This window comes from Gallinula chloropus, assembly GCF_964237585.1.
Source record: "Gallinula chloropus genome assembly, chromosome: 22".
NCBI lineage: Eukaryota > Metazoa > Chordata > Aves > Gruiformes > Rallidae > Gallinula > Gallinula chloropus.
In genome coordinates this window covers 8,607,914-8,626,129 of record NC_140107.1, presented here as the reverse complement: position 1 = coordinate 8,626,129, position 18,216 = coordinate 8,607,914, and the positions used below count along the sequence as shown (strand labels likewise).

The 18,216-nt window shown below is 53.3% G+C and overlaps 1 protein-coding gene across 1 annotated transcript in view; it reads left to right on the top strand.

Moving 5' to 3' along the window:
• Nucleotides 1–9,851, top strand: part of CSMD2 (CUB and Sushi multiple domains 2) — a gene marked incomplete at both ends in the record, with an annotated part of 270,482 nt that extends 260,631 nt beyond the window's left edge. The window contains 9 exons of the mRNA XM_084274397.1: nucleotides 1,601–1,674; nucleotides 2,982–3,093; nucleotides 4,431–4,610; nucleotides 5,239–5,304; nucleotides 5,851–6,012; nucleotides 6,577–6,689; nucleotides 7,597–7,684; nucleotides 8,653–8,791; nucleotides 9,692–9,851. Of these exons, the coding sequence (XP_084130523.1) occupies nucleotides 1,601–1,674; nucleotides 2,982–3,093; nucleotides 4,431–4,610; nucleotides 5,239–5,304; nucleotides 5,851–6,012; nucleotides 6,577–6,689; nucleotides 7,597–7,684; nucleotides 8,653–8,791; nucleotides 9,692–9,851 (1,094 nt within the window). The remainder of the gene's footprint in view (nucleotides 1–1,600; nucleotides 1,675–2,981; nucleotides 3,094–4,430; nucleotides 4,611–5,238; nucleotides 5,305–5,850; nucleotides 6,013–6,576; nucleotides 6,690–7,596; nucleotides 7,685–8,652; nucleotides 8,792–9,691) is intronic.
• Between the last annotated feature and the right edge of the window lie 8,365 nt (nucleotides 9,852–18,216).

Below are 18,216 nucleotides of genomic sequence, written 5' to 3'. Positions count from 1 at the left end.
TTAACTGTCTGCCTGAACACCACCATCATCGCCCCATGGGGGCAGATGGGGCAGAAACAGCTCTGGCTGTCCCCCACACACACAGTTTACAGTCCTTGTAGCTACATCTGAAATGTATCACCAGTTACAGCACGTAAAAATACTTGTGGCCTGAACCTCCCAAGCGCCCTATTGATTTCTCATGGGTGAAGAGTTGGGAGCACCCACCTGCTGTTGTATATATTGGCTTCAAATGCTTCATCACTTCCTCATGTAGCCTTGCCCTGGATGCTATCATCTGTATGTAGCACCCAGCCCTGTGGAGGCTGGGTTATTCCCACCCAGCAGATAGAGCTGATGAACTGTCCTTGGTGTCCCTAAAACAAACTGTGACAAGGGAGAAGACTTGTGTGCCCACAAAACCTTAACCTGGGATGTCAGTCTCGGGCACAAGCAGCTGAACCCCCAGGGTTGTATACAGCCAGATCTCACCTGCTTTTTGAGATACAGCGATCAACAGCACCACAGACCCCCCTCCAGGTGCATCCAGGAGACCGCAGCTCTGCCTCCCCCCATCCATCACCCGCTGCCTCACCCGCCAGTGGGGCTCTTTATTTATTTATTTCAGACACTGATTTATCTGGGGGCTTCTGTGGAAGCTGTGCCCGTGACAGATGAGCACAGCTCAGCAGAACTGAATGATGGAAAATGAACTGGCTCGTGTGCTGCAGCCCCGGATCAGCCACATCCTGTATCCCACGTTCAGTAACACGCTGCAGCTCCAAGGGCCTGGGGACAACACCAAGAAGTGTGTGGTGTGTCAGTGTGAGGAGACCCAGTAGTTGGGTTGTAAGGAATAAAGGCAGAAATATAACCAGCTGTGCTGTTAGGTGCAGAAGCTGTGGTCACACCCTGCACCATGCTAATGCCTTCATGGCCCCACTGACCTCAAGTCAGCTGTCTTTGCACAGCGATGGGCTTTGGGCTGCTGCCAGGCTTCCTGAGGAGCCTCCATCTCTGCTCTCTGGAGATGCACAGCATCGGTATCTGCAATGGGATGTCACCATGGAGAAGGGCCCTGGTTTGCTGTGGCCACAGCCCTGTCGCCCTGTGGCCACAGGCAGCAGTGATGGGCCACCCCTGTCCCACTGCGTCAGACTGGGGAGATGTCTCTTGGTGTATTCCTTGCCTTGCACGGTCCTGTTCCTTGGGGCATTGAACTGTAGAGAGGGATTTGCTGTGGGGCTTGTGGTTCTCCTTGTAGCAGTGCCAGGCACATTGAGGGAAGAAGGCTGGGAGTCCAGAGCAGCAGAAGGCACAGCACTGGTGAGCTGGGGGCTTTGCTCATGGCCTACAGAAAAGGGAAGACCGTTGTCCCTGACACAAGGCTTGTGTTCTTATTTTTCCTGCTGGCTGGTGGAGCACCTCTGCTGAGTGTGCAATGGCCAGGGATGGAAGAACTGGGGAGATCCTTGTGTTTTTCTTTGTTGCTGTGTATTTCTTCTGTAGCAAACCATTTCTGTCCCATTGCAAAGATGTACAATGATCAGGGGAAGGCAAGTTCCGAGGTGGCTTTCACAACCCCTGCCTTAAAACCTTGCCTCTGTGCTTTCCTTTCAAGACCCCAGCCTCACGACGTGCGCGGACCCCGGCGTGCCTCTCTTCGGGATGCAGAACAACTCCCAGGGCTACCAGGTACCATCTGAGCCGCGGGTCCCCACGGGTCACCCTGTACTTGCTGTGCTTAGTCTGTGGCTGAGCCTGGCTGAGGATTCGTGTGTCCTCCCCTGAGCAGGACATCCCGGTGTGCCCCCTTGGAACCTCAGAGCACATTTGTGCAGGATTAACCAGCAATGCATTATTTAGGATATTAAGCACAGTGCTAATTAATAGTTATTAGTGTAATTAGCATTCACATTGGAGACGTTCGTTTTCAGACCAAATTCCGTAGGTGGTTTTCTTAATCTCAGCTCCTGTACAGTGTGAAATCAGTGGTGAGAAGAAGCCAAAGCAGTTCCCTGGGGTGCTGCATCTCCAGCCTCTGCTGCCAGCCCCGTGGGTGCCTGTTCCCTGCCGAGATGGAGCTGGGCACGGGGCTGGGATAGTTAATTCCATGGGGCTACTCCTGCCAGAGTGGATCTTTCAGTTTTGCTGCTAATTAGTTATCTTAATCCTGTGTTTTATGGAATTAATTCTAGTTTTTAATTAATAGTGGGACACAATAAGTCTGGGTAAGAGTTGCCAGCTTGAGAGAGCGGAGCTGCCACAGGGGATGGGGAGGTGGCTGGAGCGGGGAAGCGGTACCCTGGGGACCTCAGGCACCAGCTGAGGGTCTGGGAGTGACTGTGGGATAAACCCTGGGTGCAGGGTTGGTGAGGGTGGGGATCCACCTTGCCAGGGAGGATGGGAAAGGTACTCAAAGCAGTTTTATTCCAGCATATTCTGGTTTTCAAAGCAAATGCAGTTGTGGTAACGGGGCTCATAGCTGAACAGCACTGCCAACCTGTCCAAAGCAGGGAGGGGGCTCCCTTACACTGTGATGGTTTGGGGGAAATAGTAACAAATGGGTTGAAACTAAGTGCAAAAAAGCAGATAGCCTGCAAAAAGCACATGTGCCTGACAAATGCTGGAAAGCCTTTGCTGTCCTTTCTGCTCTTCACCCTGGAGACTGGTGTTTACAGCACGGAGCGTTTGTGGATGCTGGTTGCACTGAGTGTCTCTTCTGGCAAAAATGTCATCCTCTTCTCACAGCATCGATGTCTGATGCTGGCTTTGGGCATCCTTAAAAGACAAAGCAGCCTTGCTTCTGTCATTAAAAGAAGCAAATCCCAGCATGGGTAAAGGCCACAGGTTTCCAGGCTCTGGGTGCTGGGGGCAGAGAGCACCTGGCTGCCCTCCCCAGCGTGCAGAAGGTGGAGAATCACAGAAGTGCTTTTGTTATTCTGAATGTGGCGAATCGTGTTGTGCTGGGAAGTTCAGTGTCTGATCTCCTCTTGGAACAGGTGGGGAGCATCATCTTTTTCAAGTGCCAGAAGGGATACCTGCTGCAGGGCTCCACCACGAGGACCTGCCTGCCCAACCTGACGTGGAGCGGCGTGCAGCCCGACTGCGTCCGTAAGTCCTGGGAGAGGGGGTTTGTGTCAAAAGAAACTGGTGTCTTTAAGCACACTCTTGTCTTGGTTTCTTGGTGTGCTTCAGGGTGCTAATTGCCTGCCCTGAAAGAGCTGGAGATTCTATGATTCTGTGGTTTGGATTTCCCTGTGCCAGCAAGGACTAGGGAGCTGTTGGCTTTAGGTTTTGTGTGGATGGTTCTCCATCCAGAGATGGGGAAGTGCTGAGCAGAGCTGGATGCAGCTGCTGCTGAGGGCTGAACTGCAGCCTCCCAGCTGGGCGAGTTGGGGTTGGGCTTTGGCCTTTCAGGGGTTTGTATTTCACCTCCTGTAAAACAGGGATGAAGATGATGCCCTGCGAAGGCTGCCAAGGATTTGTTTTCATTCACGAGCACTTTGAGAGCTACAGAAAGGCCAAATTTACAGCGGGGGTGAGAGGGAGCTTCCCAGCTCTCTGATTTATTCCATTTGTGTCGTAACTTTCTCAAGGGAAGTGGTGACACATTTACAGCAGGACCTGATAGAGCAGTGTGGGCGCACGCTGGGTCTGGTGGCAGGGAGTTGGACAGGCTCAGCCTCGGTTTCTGTGAGCCAAATCCTGAAAGTTATTGAGCAATTATAGGAATTTATGACTATTGCACACTTGAGGACTTGCTGTGTGATGCTGGGGATGGGTAGGTGCAAATTATTAGTAGGATGCTGGTGTTATGAAGAGAGGTTCTACAAAACCAGATCTGTAATGTGCTTGCTGGGATCACTGGCTTAATTTACTGGATCTGGGTTTGGTCTGGAGATAGACCTGGGACACAGGAAGGTGTCCTTAGCATCGTTTGGTTTGGTTTTATTTTTCCCTAAAAGCTGGGGGATGGCAGAGCCCAATTTTCAGGTCATGAAACTGAGAGTGAGCATAGGATCCCCGGAGAGCTTTCAGCACAAAGAGCAATCTAGCCAGCAAAGCATGGGAAGCATCTCATTCATTCATCCATCCAGGAAAAATCCCAGCATGGCACTGTCTCCCTGAGTGAGCAGGGACAGCTTTTGCTGAAGGAAAGCTCTTCTAAGAGATTTCTGTCCCTGCTGCCATCGTGGCATTGCTCTTCCCATCATACTCAGAAAGGCAGAAGGTGTCTCTCACCTCTCGTTTTCCTTGTGCCTTCCACAGGGAAAGAGTCATCAGGGCCTGGAACAGGCTGCCCAGGGAGGGGGTTGAGTCCCCACCCCTGGGTGTGTTTAAAACAAGGGGAGATGAGGTGCTCAGGGATGTGGTTCAGCACAGGATGGGAACGGGTGGGTTTGATGATCTTAAAGGGCTTTTCCAGCCTGGTGGTTCTGTGATTCCAGCTCACCACTGCAAGCAGCCGGAGACGCCGTCCCACGCCAACGTCGGTGCCCTGGATTTGCCATCTCTGGGCTACACCTTGATCTATTCCTGCCAGAGTGGGTACTATCTCACCGGAGGCTCTGAGCACCGAACCTGCAAAGCCGACGGCAGCTGGACGGGAAAACCACCCATTTGCCTGGGTAAACAGCTCTGCCCCTGGGTTCTTCACACCTCTGTGGAGGAGGGTGTTGCAGCCCAAGAGGAAACTGCTGTCAGACCTCCACCAGCACGCCACACATCTCCCAGGCATGGCTGAGCGGGCTGTAGAGACCACAGCCCTCGCTGGGTCCTGGTGGAGAGATGGCTGGGGGGTTCTGCTGGATGGTTTGCATCTAGAAGCATCTGCAGGAGGCAAAGCTTGTTCTTCATGTTACCCACCCTTTAACCTTCCTCAGAGCCTTAGGTCAGGGACTTAGAATGGTCTAATCTGGAAATGAAGCTGTGAGGCTCTTGTGGAGTGTGGTGGCTCTCTGTTAGATGCTTTGGTTTGGATCAGGTGGGAGTGGGAAGGCATGGAGGAAGTGAAGGGGCATGAAGGAAGTGCAGGGGCGTGGAGGAAGTGAAGGGGCATGGAGGAAGTGGAAGCTTGGTGCTGTTCCATGGGCTGGGCAGGGCCACCTCCAAAGCCCTTGTCCCCAGGGACACGCAGCCGCGTCACGAGCGTGAGCGATGCCAGCCCAAGGCTGTCCCCTGCCAGCCCCAGCCCAGCAGAAGCGATGTGAGATGCTGTGGTACTCACCAGCTGTGCTTTCCCCCCTTCTCTTTCAGCCGACGTCCGCCCCAGCGGAAGGCCGGTGGGCACCGCGCGGGACCCGCCGCTCACCAAGGTGTCAGGTACCAGAGTGGGGCTGGCTCTGCTGTGGGACACGTTAGAACCAGACCTGGACCTTCCCAGGTCCATCCCCTTCCCTGGGGCAGCCAAAACCACGGCTGTTCCTTGCTGGTGGAAGCAGCCCACGTGCCCAGTCCTGTTCATGCTTCACTGGAGGACAGGAGCCTTAAGGGAGTCGGGCACCAGCATCCCCATCCCCATGGCACCCTGGAGATTGAAGCTCTCTAGGATGTCTTCTGTCAGACCTCGTATTGAAAGAAAAATCGCTTCGTTAGCTTTCCCTAAGACATGATTTTGGGGGTTGGTTTGTTTTTAAAACTTCAGTGACATTTTTTGTCAAAACAACAAAATTGAAGTCATCAGCTTGTTTGTTCTCTTGTTGGCTTTGTGCTCAGGGATGGTAACAGAGTGGGTGGGATTTGAGATGCTGAAATGTGTATTTGGGAATGCAGAGAGAGAGAGAAATTTGCTCTATTTTGATTTCTGAAAACCAGAAATAAATGGTGCTGTCCTTGTTTCCCTGCATCCCCCACTGCTGCCGTTTCTAGTGCCTGCTGATGTGTTTGCAAGGAATTCCCTTTGGAAAGGCTCCTATGAGTACATGGGGAAAAAGCAGCCTGCCATGCTGTCTGTCACCAGCTTCGATCCTGCCACCAGTAAAGTCAATGCCACGCTGATAGACCACAGCGGCGTGGAGCTCCAGGTGTCTGGTAAGGGAGCTGGCGTGGCCATCCCTAGGGATTTACCCTTGTCTCAAGTGGTCTCACAGAGCAAGGAGTGATGTGGTGGGTGATGCTCGATAGAGCTTTACAGAACCACCCAGCTTTGAAATCTCCAATCTTTGACTGGACCAAGACAAACCAAGTCCTGAACCTCAGCTGGCTTTGACTCTCCCCAGACAGCAGCTCGGCCCAGTCCATCATCCCTTCCCTTCATGCTGGGCTGGTGGTTTGAGAGGGATGGGATGAAATGACACACAGGCTCCTTGTCCCTGCCCTCCACAGAGCAGCAGGTTGATGCAGGTCCAGTGACATAACCTCAGCTTGCAGCTGAGTCTCCTCCCTTGTACAGAGTGTCTTTAACATCCTGGGTGGTGAAGGTGGGATTGTGTGTTTGTGGGGTGTCTCCTGGTTCACCCCCCTGCTAGGGGTGGGAGGAGGAGTTGTTGTCCACTCTTAAGTTGATGAGGTGATTTCTCTCTCAGGTAGAAAGTTAATTACTTCAAACTCAGAGAGTTGTTGAGATCTAGTGCTAAGCAGCTGCTTCTTTTCCAGGTGTTTACAAGAAGGAAGATGTCCACCTGCTGCTCCAGGTTTACCAGATAACGGGGCCAGTGGAGATTTTTGTCAACAAGTTCAAAAATGATAAATGGGCCCTAGATGGACATGTGAGTGCACAGACACCTCAAACACAGAGTCACCCACACAGCCTCTCCCATTGCTCTCACAACCCCAGCTCTTGGCAAGATGGGGCCACTGTCCTCCAGTGACCGGCTGCTCGAAGGGGACGTAGAGCAAGAAGCCTGAGAGGGGATCTGATCAATGGGGATCAATAGCTGAAGGGTGGGACACAGGGGGACATGGGCAGCCTCTTCTCAGTGTCTGTGGGGACAGGACAAGGGGCGACGGGCTCAAGTTGGAGCACAGGGAGTTCCACACCAATCTGGGGAAGAACTTCTTCCCAGTGAGGGTGAGGGAGCCCTGGGACAGGCTGCCCAGGGGTTGTGGAGTCTCCTTCTCTGGAGAGATTCCAGCCCCATCTGGACACCGACCTGTGTGACCTGTCCTAGGGACCCTGCTTGGGCAGGGGGTTGGACCCCATGGGCTCTGGAGGTGCCTTCCCACCCCTGTGAGTCTGTGATTCTCCCATCACGAGAGATAATGTTACAGGGCAGTCAGCTCTTCCTTGTTCCCTTGCAGCTGCATGGGGTTGGTTTTTTAATTCCCCTGTGGTTTTAAATCTCTAAGTTTTCCAAGAGGAAACCACAATTAATTCCATTTTAACAGTTTCTGTCTATGAAACATCTTCTGGAGTCAACTTTCTCACCTCAGTTCCTGTGCCTGCTAACTTCCCATGCCCATAAGAGACCCACTGGAGCTGGGGAGCAGCGGGTGTCTGTGTGACCCCTGGCCAGTGGTGCCCTGGAGCCTTCGCTGTCACTGTAGAATCAGCAGTTCTGGGGAACTGACTGAAATTAATGCTGTGAACTTGAAAGAGGCTGTGACAGGGTGGGTGTTAGAATCCCAGGGAAGCAGCGAGTGAGCCTGTGCATCTCTGCTCTCCTGTCATTGCAGGTCTCCTCAGAGTCGTCAAGCGGCACCTTTGTGTACCAGGGCTTCGTGCGTGGCAAAGGCTTCGGGCAGTTTGGCCTTCAGAGACTTGGTAAAGTGCCTCTGACCACCCCTTTTTCTCCGGGTTATGAAAAGCTGAGTTTTGGTGGTAGCAGAGGCTCAACTAGGAAACGCTTCTCCTGTCCCTGGCTTCAGTTTACACCCTGACAGACCAGATCTTTATAGATGTTTTTGAACCATCAGGTTTAACCTCACCCTTCCCAGCTCCTCTCAGCACATCCTTTCTTCAGAGAGCTCACAAAACCCAAGCTGGGCACCGGGATGGAGAAGGGGGGCTGCCCTCAGATCTCTGTCCCCCAGGGGCTGGGAGGTGGTGGCATCTAGAACAGCTTCTGTGTCTTCATGTTTGAGGCAGAGGAATGCCATGCTGTGCAGGGAGGAGGGGTCCCTGGAGGGGAGCTTGGTTGGAGGGGACAAAAGTGAGGCATTTAGATAAATGTTTTCCTTTCAGAGACAGACTTTGGAGCCACAAATAGCACCTGGACCCATTTTTTCCTCCTAAAAGCCTGAGTCCCTTTGCTGCCACACACAGTGTCTCCATCTCTCTTTCAGAAATCACAGAGGCACCTGAGACCTTAAGGTGACCCAACGTCTAAGCTCCTAAATATCTCACAAAATGTAGCTTGAGCTCTCCAGTCTTTTGGGATTTCTGGAATCTGACCCTGGAGTCTTGTCACCTTTATGGAGAACTAGATGCTCATTATTGCAGCCTTTGAAAGTCTCCCTTAAAGCCAAACTTTGAGCATCCAAGTTGGAGCGTTTTGCTAAGACAAATCTACTTACATCTCCCTTTAATTGCACTTCTAAATAAAAGATGTTGTCTAAGCTAGTCAAGACCTCCAAACCACCCCTCACGTGGCTCCAAAGGGTGTTTTGATTCCCTTTCACAGCAGCACTCCCACCGCCTTGCTCAGTTGTTGCAGGAGCAACCTGTGACTCAAGCAAACCCCATTTCCCACAGCAGCTTTTAGAAATGCCTTTACCTCTGCTCTGTTCCAGACATCAGCATGATGGAAAACGATCCAGAATCAATAGGACACCACTTTGCATCAAACAGCAGTTCGGTGGCAGCTGCCATTCTCGTGCCTTTCATCGCCCTGATTATTGCAGGGTTTGTGCTTTATCTCTACAAACACAGGTGGGTTTGGGAGTGATGCAGCAGGCAAAACAGCATCAGGGGCTGACACACAGATTCTGTGAGCTTGGCTTAAAAGCATCCCCCCTAGACCTGTTCTCTCATTTAATTCGGAAGGTGGAAAGGTAATGGCAGGAGGATGGGTAGGTGGAGGGGTGAGGGGTGGTGGGAGCAGAGGGTGCTGAGGGCTTTTACAGCTGTGAGTAAGGTTGGTGGCAGTGTTAAAGAGGATAAGGCAAAGTAAATCTCACACCTGGGCGTTCAGGGTGGCTTTGCATATGCTGTAAATGAGTTATTTCTCCCCATTGGTGTGTTGCTGTGGACTTGGCTGCTCTGCAGAGGCAGCATGTGTAGGGCTGTGGCAAAGCCCAGGGAGCTGCCTCTGCTGCCAATCGATGGTAAGATTTGGGGAGACCTTATCACCTCCTACAGCTGCCTGCCAGGAGGGTGCAGAGAGGTGGGTGATGGTCTCTCCAGCCAGGGGACAGAAGATGGGATGAGGGGCAATGGGCACAAGCTGCCCCAGGGCAGGGTCAGCTCAGCTGGGAGGGAAAAGTTCTTCCCTGGCAGAGCTGTGGGGCTGTGGCACAGGCTGCCCAGGGACGGGGCTGAGTCACTGACCCTGGGTGTGTTTAAAACAAGGGGAGATGAGGTGCTCAGGGATCTGGGTTAGCATAGGACGGGAATGGTTGCACTCTGTGATCTCAAAGGTCTTTTCCAACCTTTAATATTCTGTGCCTTTTCTATAGACCCCTCCTGCCTTGTCCCCAGGGGTTTGCCCTCCTCAAAAGCAGCTGTTCCCTTTCCCCCCTGTCTGTCATCTTGTCTTGTCAGGGCTCTCCAGCTGTCTGGGGCAGGAGCAGCCCTGACCTCTCTGGCTTCTTCTCTCCCGACCCCCCTCAGGAGAAGACCCAAAGTCCCGTTCAACGGCTACGCGGGCCATGAGAACACCAACGTCCGAGCGACGTTCGAAAACCCCATGTACGACCGCAACCTGCAGCCCACCGACATCATGGCCAACGAGACCGAGTTCACAGTCAGCACTGTGTGCACAGCTGTATAGCACCCATCCCCTCCGCGGTGAGTGGGCCGGGGGGCACCCCGAGCTGGGACACTCACACCAGCCTCCCCCCTGGCACAAAGGGCCGGTTCCCAGCAGTGGGTCGTGGGAGCACCCCAGGGTGGCTCGTGTTGCCCCCCCCCCCCCACCCCCGAGATCTCTGCAAGACCCAAAGCAGCGTCTGCAGCTCTGGGTCTCAGTGCTCTCTGCTGGCTTGGGGACCAGCTTTAGGTGGGGTGGTCTGCCCAGCGATCAGCAGGGGGTGGAAAGTTGTACTGCACGGAGGGATAACTGAATGCCATGAAGTCCCCTGTGGAGCCAAAGGGTTGGAATGAGGCTGGAATGTCCTTAGTTTGAGATAGTGAAGGCATCACAGGGTTCCCCAGCACGTCTGTGTGCAATAACAAGCATTTTTGCTTCTCTCCCCCCTCCTCCTTTCCTGTTGTCCCAGATTCCTGCGGGGTCGGTGTCTGGTGGATGATTGTGTTTCACCTCACTAGTCTCCATCCGTTCCCTCCCCACCTCCCTCCTCCCAACCTTGTTGAGGCTGTGGAGAAGCTGCTACACCTCGTTGGACTTTGTGTTAACTCCTGAGAGACTGCTGGGTCGTCCTCTGTCGTCCTCACCCGCCCTGTCCCATCCCGCCGTGGATAATGAAGCCAACCAAAGGTCTGCTCCGGCGCGTGGCTCCTCTCTCCCACCCTCCCCGTGGGTCTCAACCCAACGTCAGGACCCGGGGAAGTGGAGGAGCTGGGAGGCAAGGTGATGGGAAGGCTCTTACACCCTGCTCTTGGCTGTGGGTTCCTCGAGGGAGCGGTGGGGTACCTGGGGTCCCACCAATGCCCCCTTTGTGGAGAACTTGGACAACAAAGAGGCGAAAGGAGGTTGCACCACCCAAGGTGCTGACTGGGGTGACTGGAAAACACCGGTGTGGGACAGGATGAGTACTTGCTTTGTCTTCATTTGGTTTTGTGGGGTTTTTCTTTGGTGTTTTTCTAACCCAGGGCTTCTGCAGGGGGAGAGGTTTCCAGTGGGACCTCTTTGGTGAGAAAAGCAAAACTTGGCAAGCTTTTCTCCTCTTCCCTGCATCTTATTTCCCTTTTGGATGTTCTTGCTGGGTTTCTTCTGCCCCGTGCTCATTGCAGGCACCTCTCAGGGCTGGGAAGCAAACGTTCCCCCCTTGTCTTGGTCCCTGTCCCAGCAGCTGCTGGTTTTAGCTGTGCCCAAACACCCTGATGGGGGAACCACTGGCAGGCACAGAGGGACAAAACCCTCTTCAAAAAGAACTCCTAACGAATACAAAATCTCCCCCCCACCCCCAGTCGCATTCAGAAGCCTTTGCCCTTTCCATATTGATCCTCCAAATGGCAATGCAATAAGAGTTTTAATTTCTCTCCAAAGCTGCTCCCTTTATTTCCCAGGGGCAGGAAGGTTGCCTTGGCTTCCGTGAGAGGCGATGAGGCGCCTTTGACATTCTTCCTCCCTTACAAGAGAACGATGCTTTTTGCAACGACCTCGTCCTCCTCTGAGCAAGAGGAGAAGCTGCTCTGGTTTGGCTCGGGGTTTGAGTCTTGTTTGGTTGGAATCACTGTTTCTTAGGCCAGGCTGGAGTTGAGGAAGGCAACAGAGCTGCTTTGCCAAGCAAGAGTCGGGCAGGACGTGGCTGATATAGAGCAGGACGTGTCAGCCAAGCAGCTGCTTCTTACAGAAGATGTGGAGGGAGAAGAGGATGAAGACAGAGGGGGTGGTGTTTACATCCACGCTTGCATTTCAACGCTGGCTTCCCCCCCCCCCCCCCACATCAGCTGGGGTTTTGTCTAATGAAAACCACAGGGTAGCTTGTTTTGGGGTTGTTTTTGGGTTTTTTCCCCCTGTTTTGATTATTCTTTCACTCTGTGTGTGTGTGTATATGTATATAAATATATATTATTTTTTTTACTTCTGTCTCTTAGTGCTGTTAGACTAAGCAGCCTTCTACAGCCTAACTGCTGAACAGCCAGCCTGCCAAAAAATGCCGTCTGTGCCCCCCAAAGCACGCAGAGGTACTCTCACTCACCCCTCAGGGGTGGGTGTGGGAGCCCTGGTCCAGCACAGGCTGAGGTCAGCGAGATGCTGCCCACAGGGATGTGGGCGCACGGGTAGTGCCAGCCCATACAGAGCATGTCCTGTGGCATGGAGCTGCCAGCCCCACACCAGGTACCAGTGGAGACGGTTTCATCTCCTAGCTGGGTGTGGGACTGAACTCCCTGGGTAGCTATGCCGGGCCAGCAGCCGTGCCTGTGCCCCTCTGGGCACCCCCAGCTCGCAGGACGTGCACCCCAGAGCAAGCTCAAAGGGTAAGTGAGGAGAGGGGACCCTGACCAGGGTGCGGTGGCACTCGGGTCGGGGGGCCAAGCCATGTCTCCCCTCCAGTTCCCCAGCTGAGCAGCTGTGGGGGAAGCAGGGAGCTGCTGCCCCTTGGTGCTGGTGTAACGAGCACGGGGTGTCGGCCTGGCTCCCTTGCATCTGCACGTGGGCAGCTCGTTCCTACCATCAGGTCTGCTCTCCTGGCCCATACACGAGCTCCCAGGTCCCTTCCAGCCCCGGTTATCCTGTGGTTCATGCCCTTGGCCGACCCCACAGCCCGTCCTGGCCACCGTGCAGCTCCCGTAACGCAGCCAAGGGACCGGGCTCCCTTCGCTGTACCTGGTGCTCCTGTGCCAGTGACCTCAGTGTCCTGGCTCCTCTCCTGTACCCAAAACTCAAACTCCTCCTACTACCCCTCAACAGCAGAGCTTGAGTCGCTCCAGGGCTGTCACTGAGCCCAAGAACAATCTCTCCTGACAGCAAGCAGTGCTGAGCCCCGGGCACGGAGGGCAGGGATGCACACACAGCAGCACCCAGGGCTGCTCCTCAGCCCTTCCCACATCCCCCTCATTCAGTGGAAGAGCCAGGAGGAGCTTGTCCAAGGTGTGTAAATTGAGCCCTAGAGATGCTTTAACACCAAAGCGGGCTGGAGACACCCTGCTTTCAGCCCATTCAGCACCATCCCCCCCCTGCTGCCCAGGCAACGGGGGAGCGCAGGGGGTGTTATCCCATTTTTTTGCAAGCTGGCTGGGACCCCATAGGTGACATTCTCCATACTTGTGCCCAGAGGACTTGCATTATGTTTAACAAAAAAGGAAAATTAACAAAAAAAACCCAAAAAAAAACCATAAAAAGGAAAAAAAAAAAAAGGAACAAAAAAACCCCCAACCCTCCCTCTTTTGTACAGAGATATATTTTTATGAATCAAAAGTTTGTACAGTTAAAAAGACACAATGTAAATGGATTTTTTTTTTCATTATTGTAGTAAGCAGTAGTGGAAGATCAGCTTTTTTTTGTAAATGTAATAAAAAAATGTATAAATCTGGTTTACAGAGAGGTGTAAATATGTAATCTATACATACACTGGGCTTGTCTGCGGTATATACAGTTTAATTTATCTGTCTCTGTATATGAGGCTTCTCATGGTGTCAGGCATACTTTACTGAATTTGAAAGCTATTTTAAATTTTTGAATTCAAATAAAATATAAATTTTTGCATTGCTTTTCTTACACTTTTCTGGTGCCTTTTTCATGAGCTGCACAAGGTTTCTGCTAGGAGCTGCTGGATGCTGATCCCCCCCCCACAGACACACGTGTGCACCCTGTGCTGGAGGCTTCTGATCCCACCCCAACCTCAACTTCAGGCTGCTCAGGAGCGTGGCCTGGCTCTCAGGAAGGCTCAGCAAAGGATACAGGCAAGCCCAAACCCTCCTCCCCATCACCAGGCTTCTCCCTCCCACCCCGGGAGCCCATGCGGTGCCCAGGGAACACAATCCTGGTCTGGATGTGGTTGGTGCTGCTCGACCAGCAGCAGGTTCATCCACAGGGAGCTGAACCAAGCTGGCATCTGTCTGCTGTCCCTCTGGGTGTCCTCCTCTCTTCTCACTTGCTCGGTGCTAATGGGATGTGATGTTATTCCAGCTGCGGTCCCGCCCCTCCAGCAAGGAATCGATGCTTGCTTCTGGAGCTGGGGGATGCTCTGTCACAGCACATCAGCACAGCCCCTTTGAAAAACAGGTACTTAAGATCCTCCAAGAAACAAACAAAACCCTTGAAATCGGGGGCTGTGCTCGAGCATCACTATGAGGGAGAGGAAAGGAGAGCACAGGCGCCCAGAGTGGGACCAACCGCTGGGAACGTCTCTCTCCATCCAGGTCTGGGGCTGGATTCGTGTTGCTTCTGAAGTCAGAAATTAATTTGGCAGGGAATTTTCTAGTTGGAAAGGGGCTCTGAAGGTGGTGTAACGTGGCTCCTGTCACGCTTTCTGAGAGCAGCAGGGGTGGTGGAGGATTTCTGGTCTCCCCAGCGGGATTTGTTGGTGTGTTTCTCCCCTGCCCCATGTGAAGCCTTCCCATCAGGGTTCCTGTGCTGGAGGTTTTCCTGCTGCTACTTTGGCTCAAGTATCACCCCCTCTTCTACCAAGGAGGGTACAAAGTTGCTTTGCTGCAGCCCAGGTAGGAACCATCAACTGAAGATAGGAGGGAGTCTGCTGCATCCCATGGGCATCCCAGTGCCTGGCGTGCTGGGACGGGTCCTGGGAGCTCTCAGCAGCTCAGCATCCAAGCTCAGGGAGGTGGAGTGATGCTGCTTAGGGGACACCATGGGGTGACAACCCCAGCCCTATATCCTTCTCCACACCCTTCTCCATCCCCACCCCACCTCTGGCTGGGACTCCAAATGAGATGTTTTGGAGTTTAAAAGCCAAGACTAGAAAATGAGACATCTGCAACAGGGCAAAACTTTAATCTCTTCAAGCCCTGGAGAGCAGCACAGCCAGACAACAAATTAGTCACTTAATTGCTGCAGCAATCAGCCTGGAAGGAAGAGCTCCATGCTCCTGCCAGAGCAGTGTAGTGCAGCCCATCGGTCCTGGGGACCTCATTGGGAACCCACACATGGAGTGTCTGTGGTTCCCACGTGAGATGCTCCCACCTTGTCTCATCTGGTTCCTCCCCAGCTCCAGTAGCATCCTTCTTGCCCAAGCCCAGGACCACATGGTCCAGAAAATAATGGCTTTGTCGCTGCCCCTTCCCAGGGATGGAGTTAATTCCTCTCTGTATGTGGGATTTTGCTCTTCCAGCAGGTTTTTATCAGGCCCAGTCAGCTCTGTGGAGGGAGGCAGGAAAACCACACACAGTGCTGAGTGAGGCTGCGAGTGGAGGTGGGATAAGGGGGTCTACAAAGCCTCTGCACCCCAAAGAATGTTTATCAATACTGTGGTAGGTGCATTATATATATAAATATATATGTTGTTTCTTCCCACGCTCCCCCCCAGCCCTGTGCTGTAGCCTTTCTGCTGCAGGATGCTCCAATCTGCTTTAATTAAGCTGCTTTCCCTGCTGAACGCCTCTTCTCTCCCCCTTGCCCATGACTGGCAGCAATTAGCTTGCGCCTGGGCACTGATTGACAAAACTTGTTCTAAGACAAGGGTGTTCTGCAGCCTTTGATGTCCTCCTGCTGCTCCTGCTCTGCCCACACCGGCTTTGCTGACGCGGGTTTGATGCTCTCTGTGGCTTTCACGTTGCCTTTTATTTGTCTCTCCCAGATCACAGGAGCTGCATCTTCCCAGTTCCGTTCCCTTCTCGTCTGGCCTCAGCTGATGTACTGGAAATAGGTTGGCAGAGGAGGTGGTAGGATGGAGCTGACTGGCTCTGGGAGGTTTCAGCAGCCAGGACCACGTTGTCGGGCTGTTTGGGAGTCTGGGGCAGCTGGTTCATGGTATGACGTGCCTGGGGTGTGCTTGGCTTTCAGTTTGGGGGCAGCAGCAGTGTTCCTGTTGGATTTAAGGGGCCACTGATGGAGGAAAGATGGGCACAACCTCCTGGAGCTCCACAGAGCTTTGCCCATGGGTTATCAGTGGTCCTCTTTGTCTCCCTTGCTTGGGCCATTGAGGGGTACACGGTCTGGCCCTGGCTACAGGCTCAGCTCAGGGCTCTTGGGGGTTCAGGGCTGCCTTTCCAGGTGAGCATCCTTCCTGTTCCCAAGCCTTCTGCTGCTGCTGGGCTTTGGCATCAGAATCTTCCACAAGGGCTTTAGCATCCTCCCTAAGATACATCCTCTGGAGTCCTTGCTGGCAGCCTCAGCACATGAACAGGGCTGGTGGGGCTGCTCAGCCCCTGGTCCCATAGCCCTGGGCATGGGAGGAACATGTGCCATGTCTCTGGTCATTTTTTAGTTCTGTATCTTCTGTGCTGCCACCCCAGTGTGCTGCACCTCTGCTGGGAAGAGCTGTCTCTGGCAGCCAGCATGGGTACTGGGCCTGGGACAATCACCAGCAAACTCACTTGCTGGACCTGACCCTGGGGGATGGTTTTTTCCCCTTTCTTTCTAGAAGTTGAAAATATCAGCCTGTGATGAGGGTATTCAGCTTCTGTGGGTCCCAGAGCATCGGTTCTGCCTCTAAATTCAGCATCAGCAGGGAGAACTCTGCAAAACTTGGTAAAAAAGCCAACAAGCCAGCCTGCTTTGTTGAGCCACTGAACCCATCAGGCTTCTGCCAGCCCGGTGCTGGGGACAGGAGAAGGGTGGGCATCACTCTGCCCAGCCTGCAGTGGGACTATCAACCTACAAAAGACCTTTCTTCACTCCCCAGGACCCCTCAAGCTGTCTTGAGGGGCAGGAAATCCCCCTGGCAATGCCCTGGGATATAGAACTATTGAAGTGGATAGATTTGCCAAGCTCTTTGCTTTTCCCTCTGTTATCCAGCTACTTTATATTCCTATTACTGTATTGACACATCCTTCTCTCCCACTCCAATCTTGCCTTAATTTTCAACTGTTAATCAGGCAAAGCACTGTGGCACGCTGTCTGTAATTAAAGAATTAAAGCCACACCTGAAGAATGCAGATGGGATGGCAAACTTAAATTATTTAAATAAAGCCAGGCCATTAATTATGCATGTCCTTCAATCTTTCATCTCTTGATAAGCTGCAGCAGTTTTTGGAAGGGGTTGGGGGGGAAGAAGTTGTTTAAAAGTCTGTGTGAATTAATGAAGCACGAGAAGCCTGGTCTGGGGTGCTGGGAAGTGCCACTGTTTAAATGTGTTTTGCAGATTTCTTCGTGCTCAGACCCATATGAGGATCTGGATGGCCCTTGGCAGAGAGGATTGAGGTAGATGTGGACTAGTGAAGTGGTTTTGGGGGCTACCACGTGTAGCCCAAACTTCCAGCCCCCATGGGTGGAGCAGAAGCATCCACGGGTGGCAGAGCCCTTCTCTGGGCATCCCTCTGAGGGGAGAGGCTCAGCTCTTGGAAACCACAGGAGGAAACAGCAATGAACCAGGTTCCTGGACGTGGTAGAGGTAGATCTGATCAAAGTGAGAGGTGGGGAGGGATGAGTGGCCAGGTATATCTCTTCTGCCCTGGGTCCCTCCTGGCAGAGCTGGGCAGATGCCTGCTCCCAGCACAGGTCTCTGGGCAGCAGCTCTGGAGAAGCAGAAGGTGGCTTTGATCCACGGCTGGACCTTGAGGCAGGCACAGATCTTTGATCCACATCCCAGGCTCCAGACGGAGCCGACGGCTGCGGGAGCAGCGTGCCAGGTCCTGGCTCCTGTCCCGGGTCAGGGCTGGTTCTTCAGAGATCCAGGGCTGGATAGTGGGACACAGATGGTGGCTTTCATCCCAGAGCGAGCTACAGCCATGCTCACACAGCAAGGAAGGGTCTTCACCTGTGGGAATGTTACTGTCAAGCCACAAGTCGGTCTGAGCTCGTGTGATGCTCCGTGGCTGTGAGCTGCTCATCTCCATCCACAAGCGTGGCTGCGATCGCTGCCAGCTCCTGAGGGAAGGGCTCTGGAGCAGCCCTGACCTTGTGTGTTGGCTCCTGTCCTCTGCCATATTTCACTGATTATCTCATTAACTCTTCCATTAGCTCGTTACCCTTTGGTCACCAGTCCTTGCCCACGCCTGTGCAGCTCCCAGATGTGCTCCGAGTCACAGCACAAGGTGGGAGAAGCTTGTACGACCCTGGAAGGGTGGGAGAGACAGGGTGCTGCTGACCTTTCATCATCAGCCAGCACCACAGAGCAGACCTCCTGCCTCCAGAAATGTCTTTACCCCCGAGACCAGACCCAAAGCCTCACTCAGAGCAGCCCAAGGCCAATTCCCAGGGCGATCCCAGGCAGTTTTGAGGCTGAGTCCCCCCGTGAGCTGTGCCCTGGGTTCCCCTCAGCGTGTGTGCCTTCCTGGATAATTTATGGCAGGTGGCGGTACGGCAGAATTATTTAACTGGTGGCTCTCTCTTCCCTCCTACCTTGTATTATCCATCTCATTTCTCTGTTTCCATGTGTTATTCATAAAGCTTT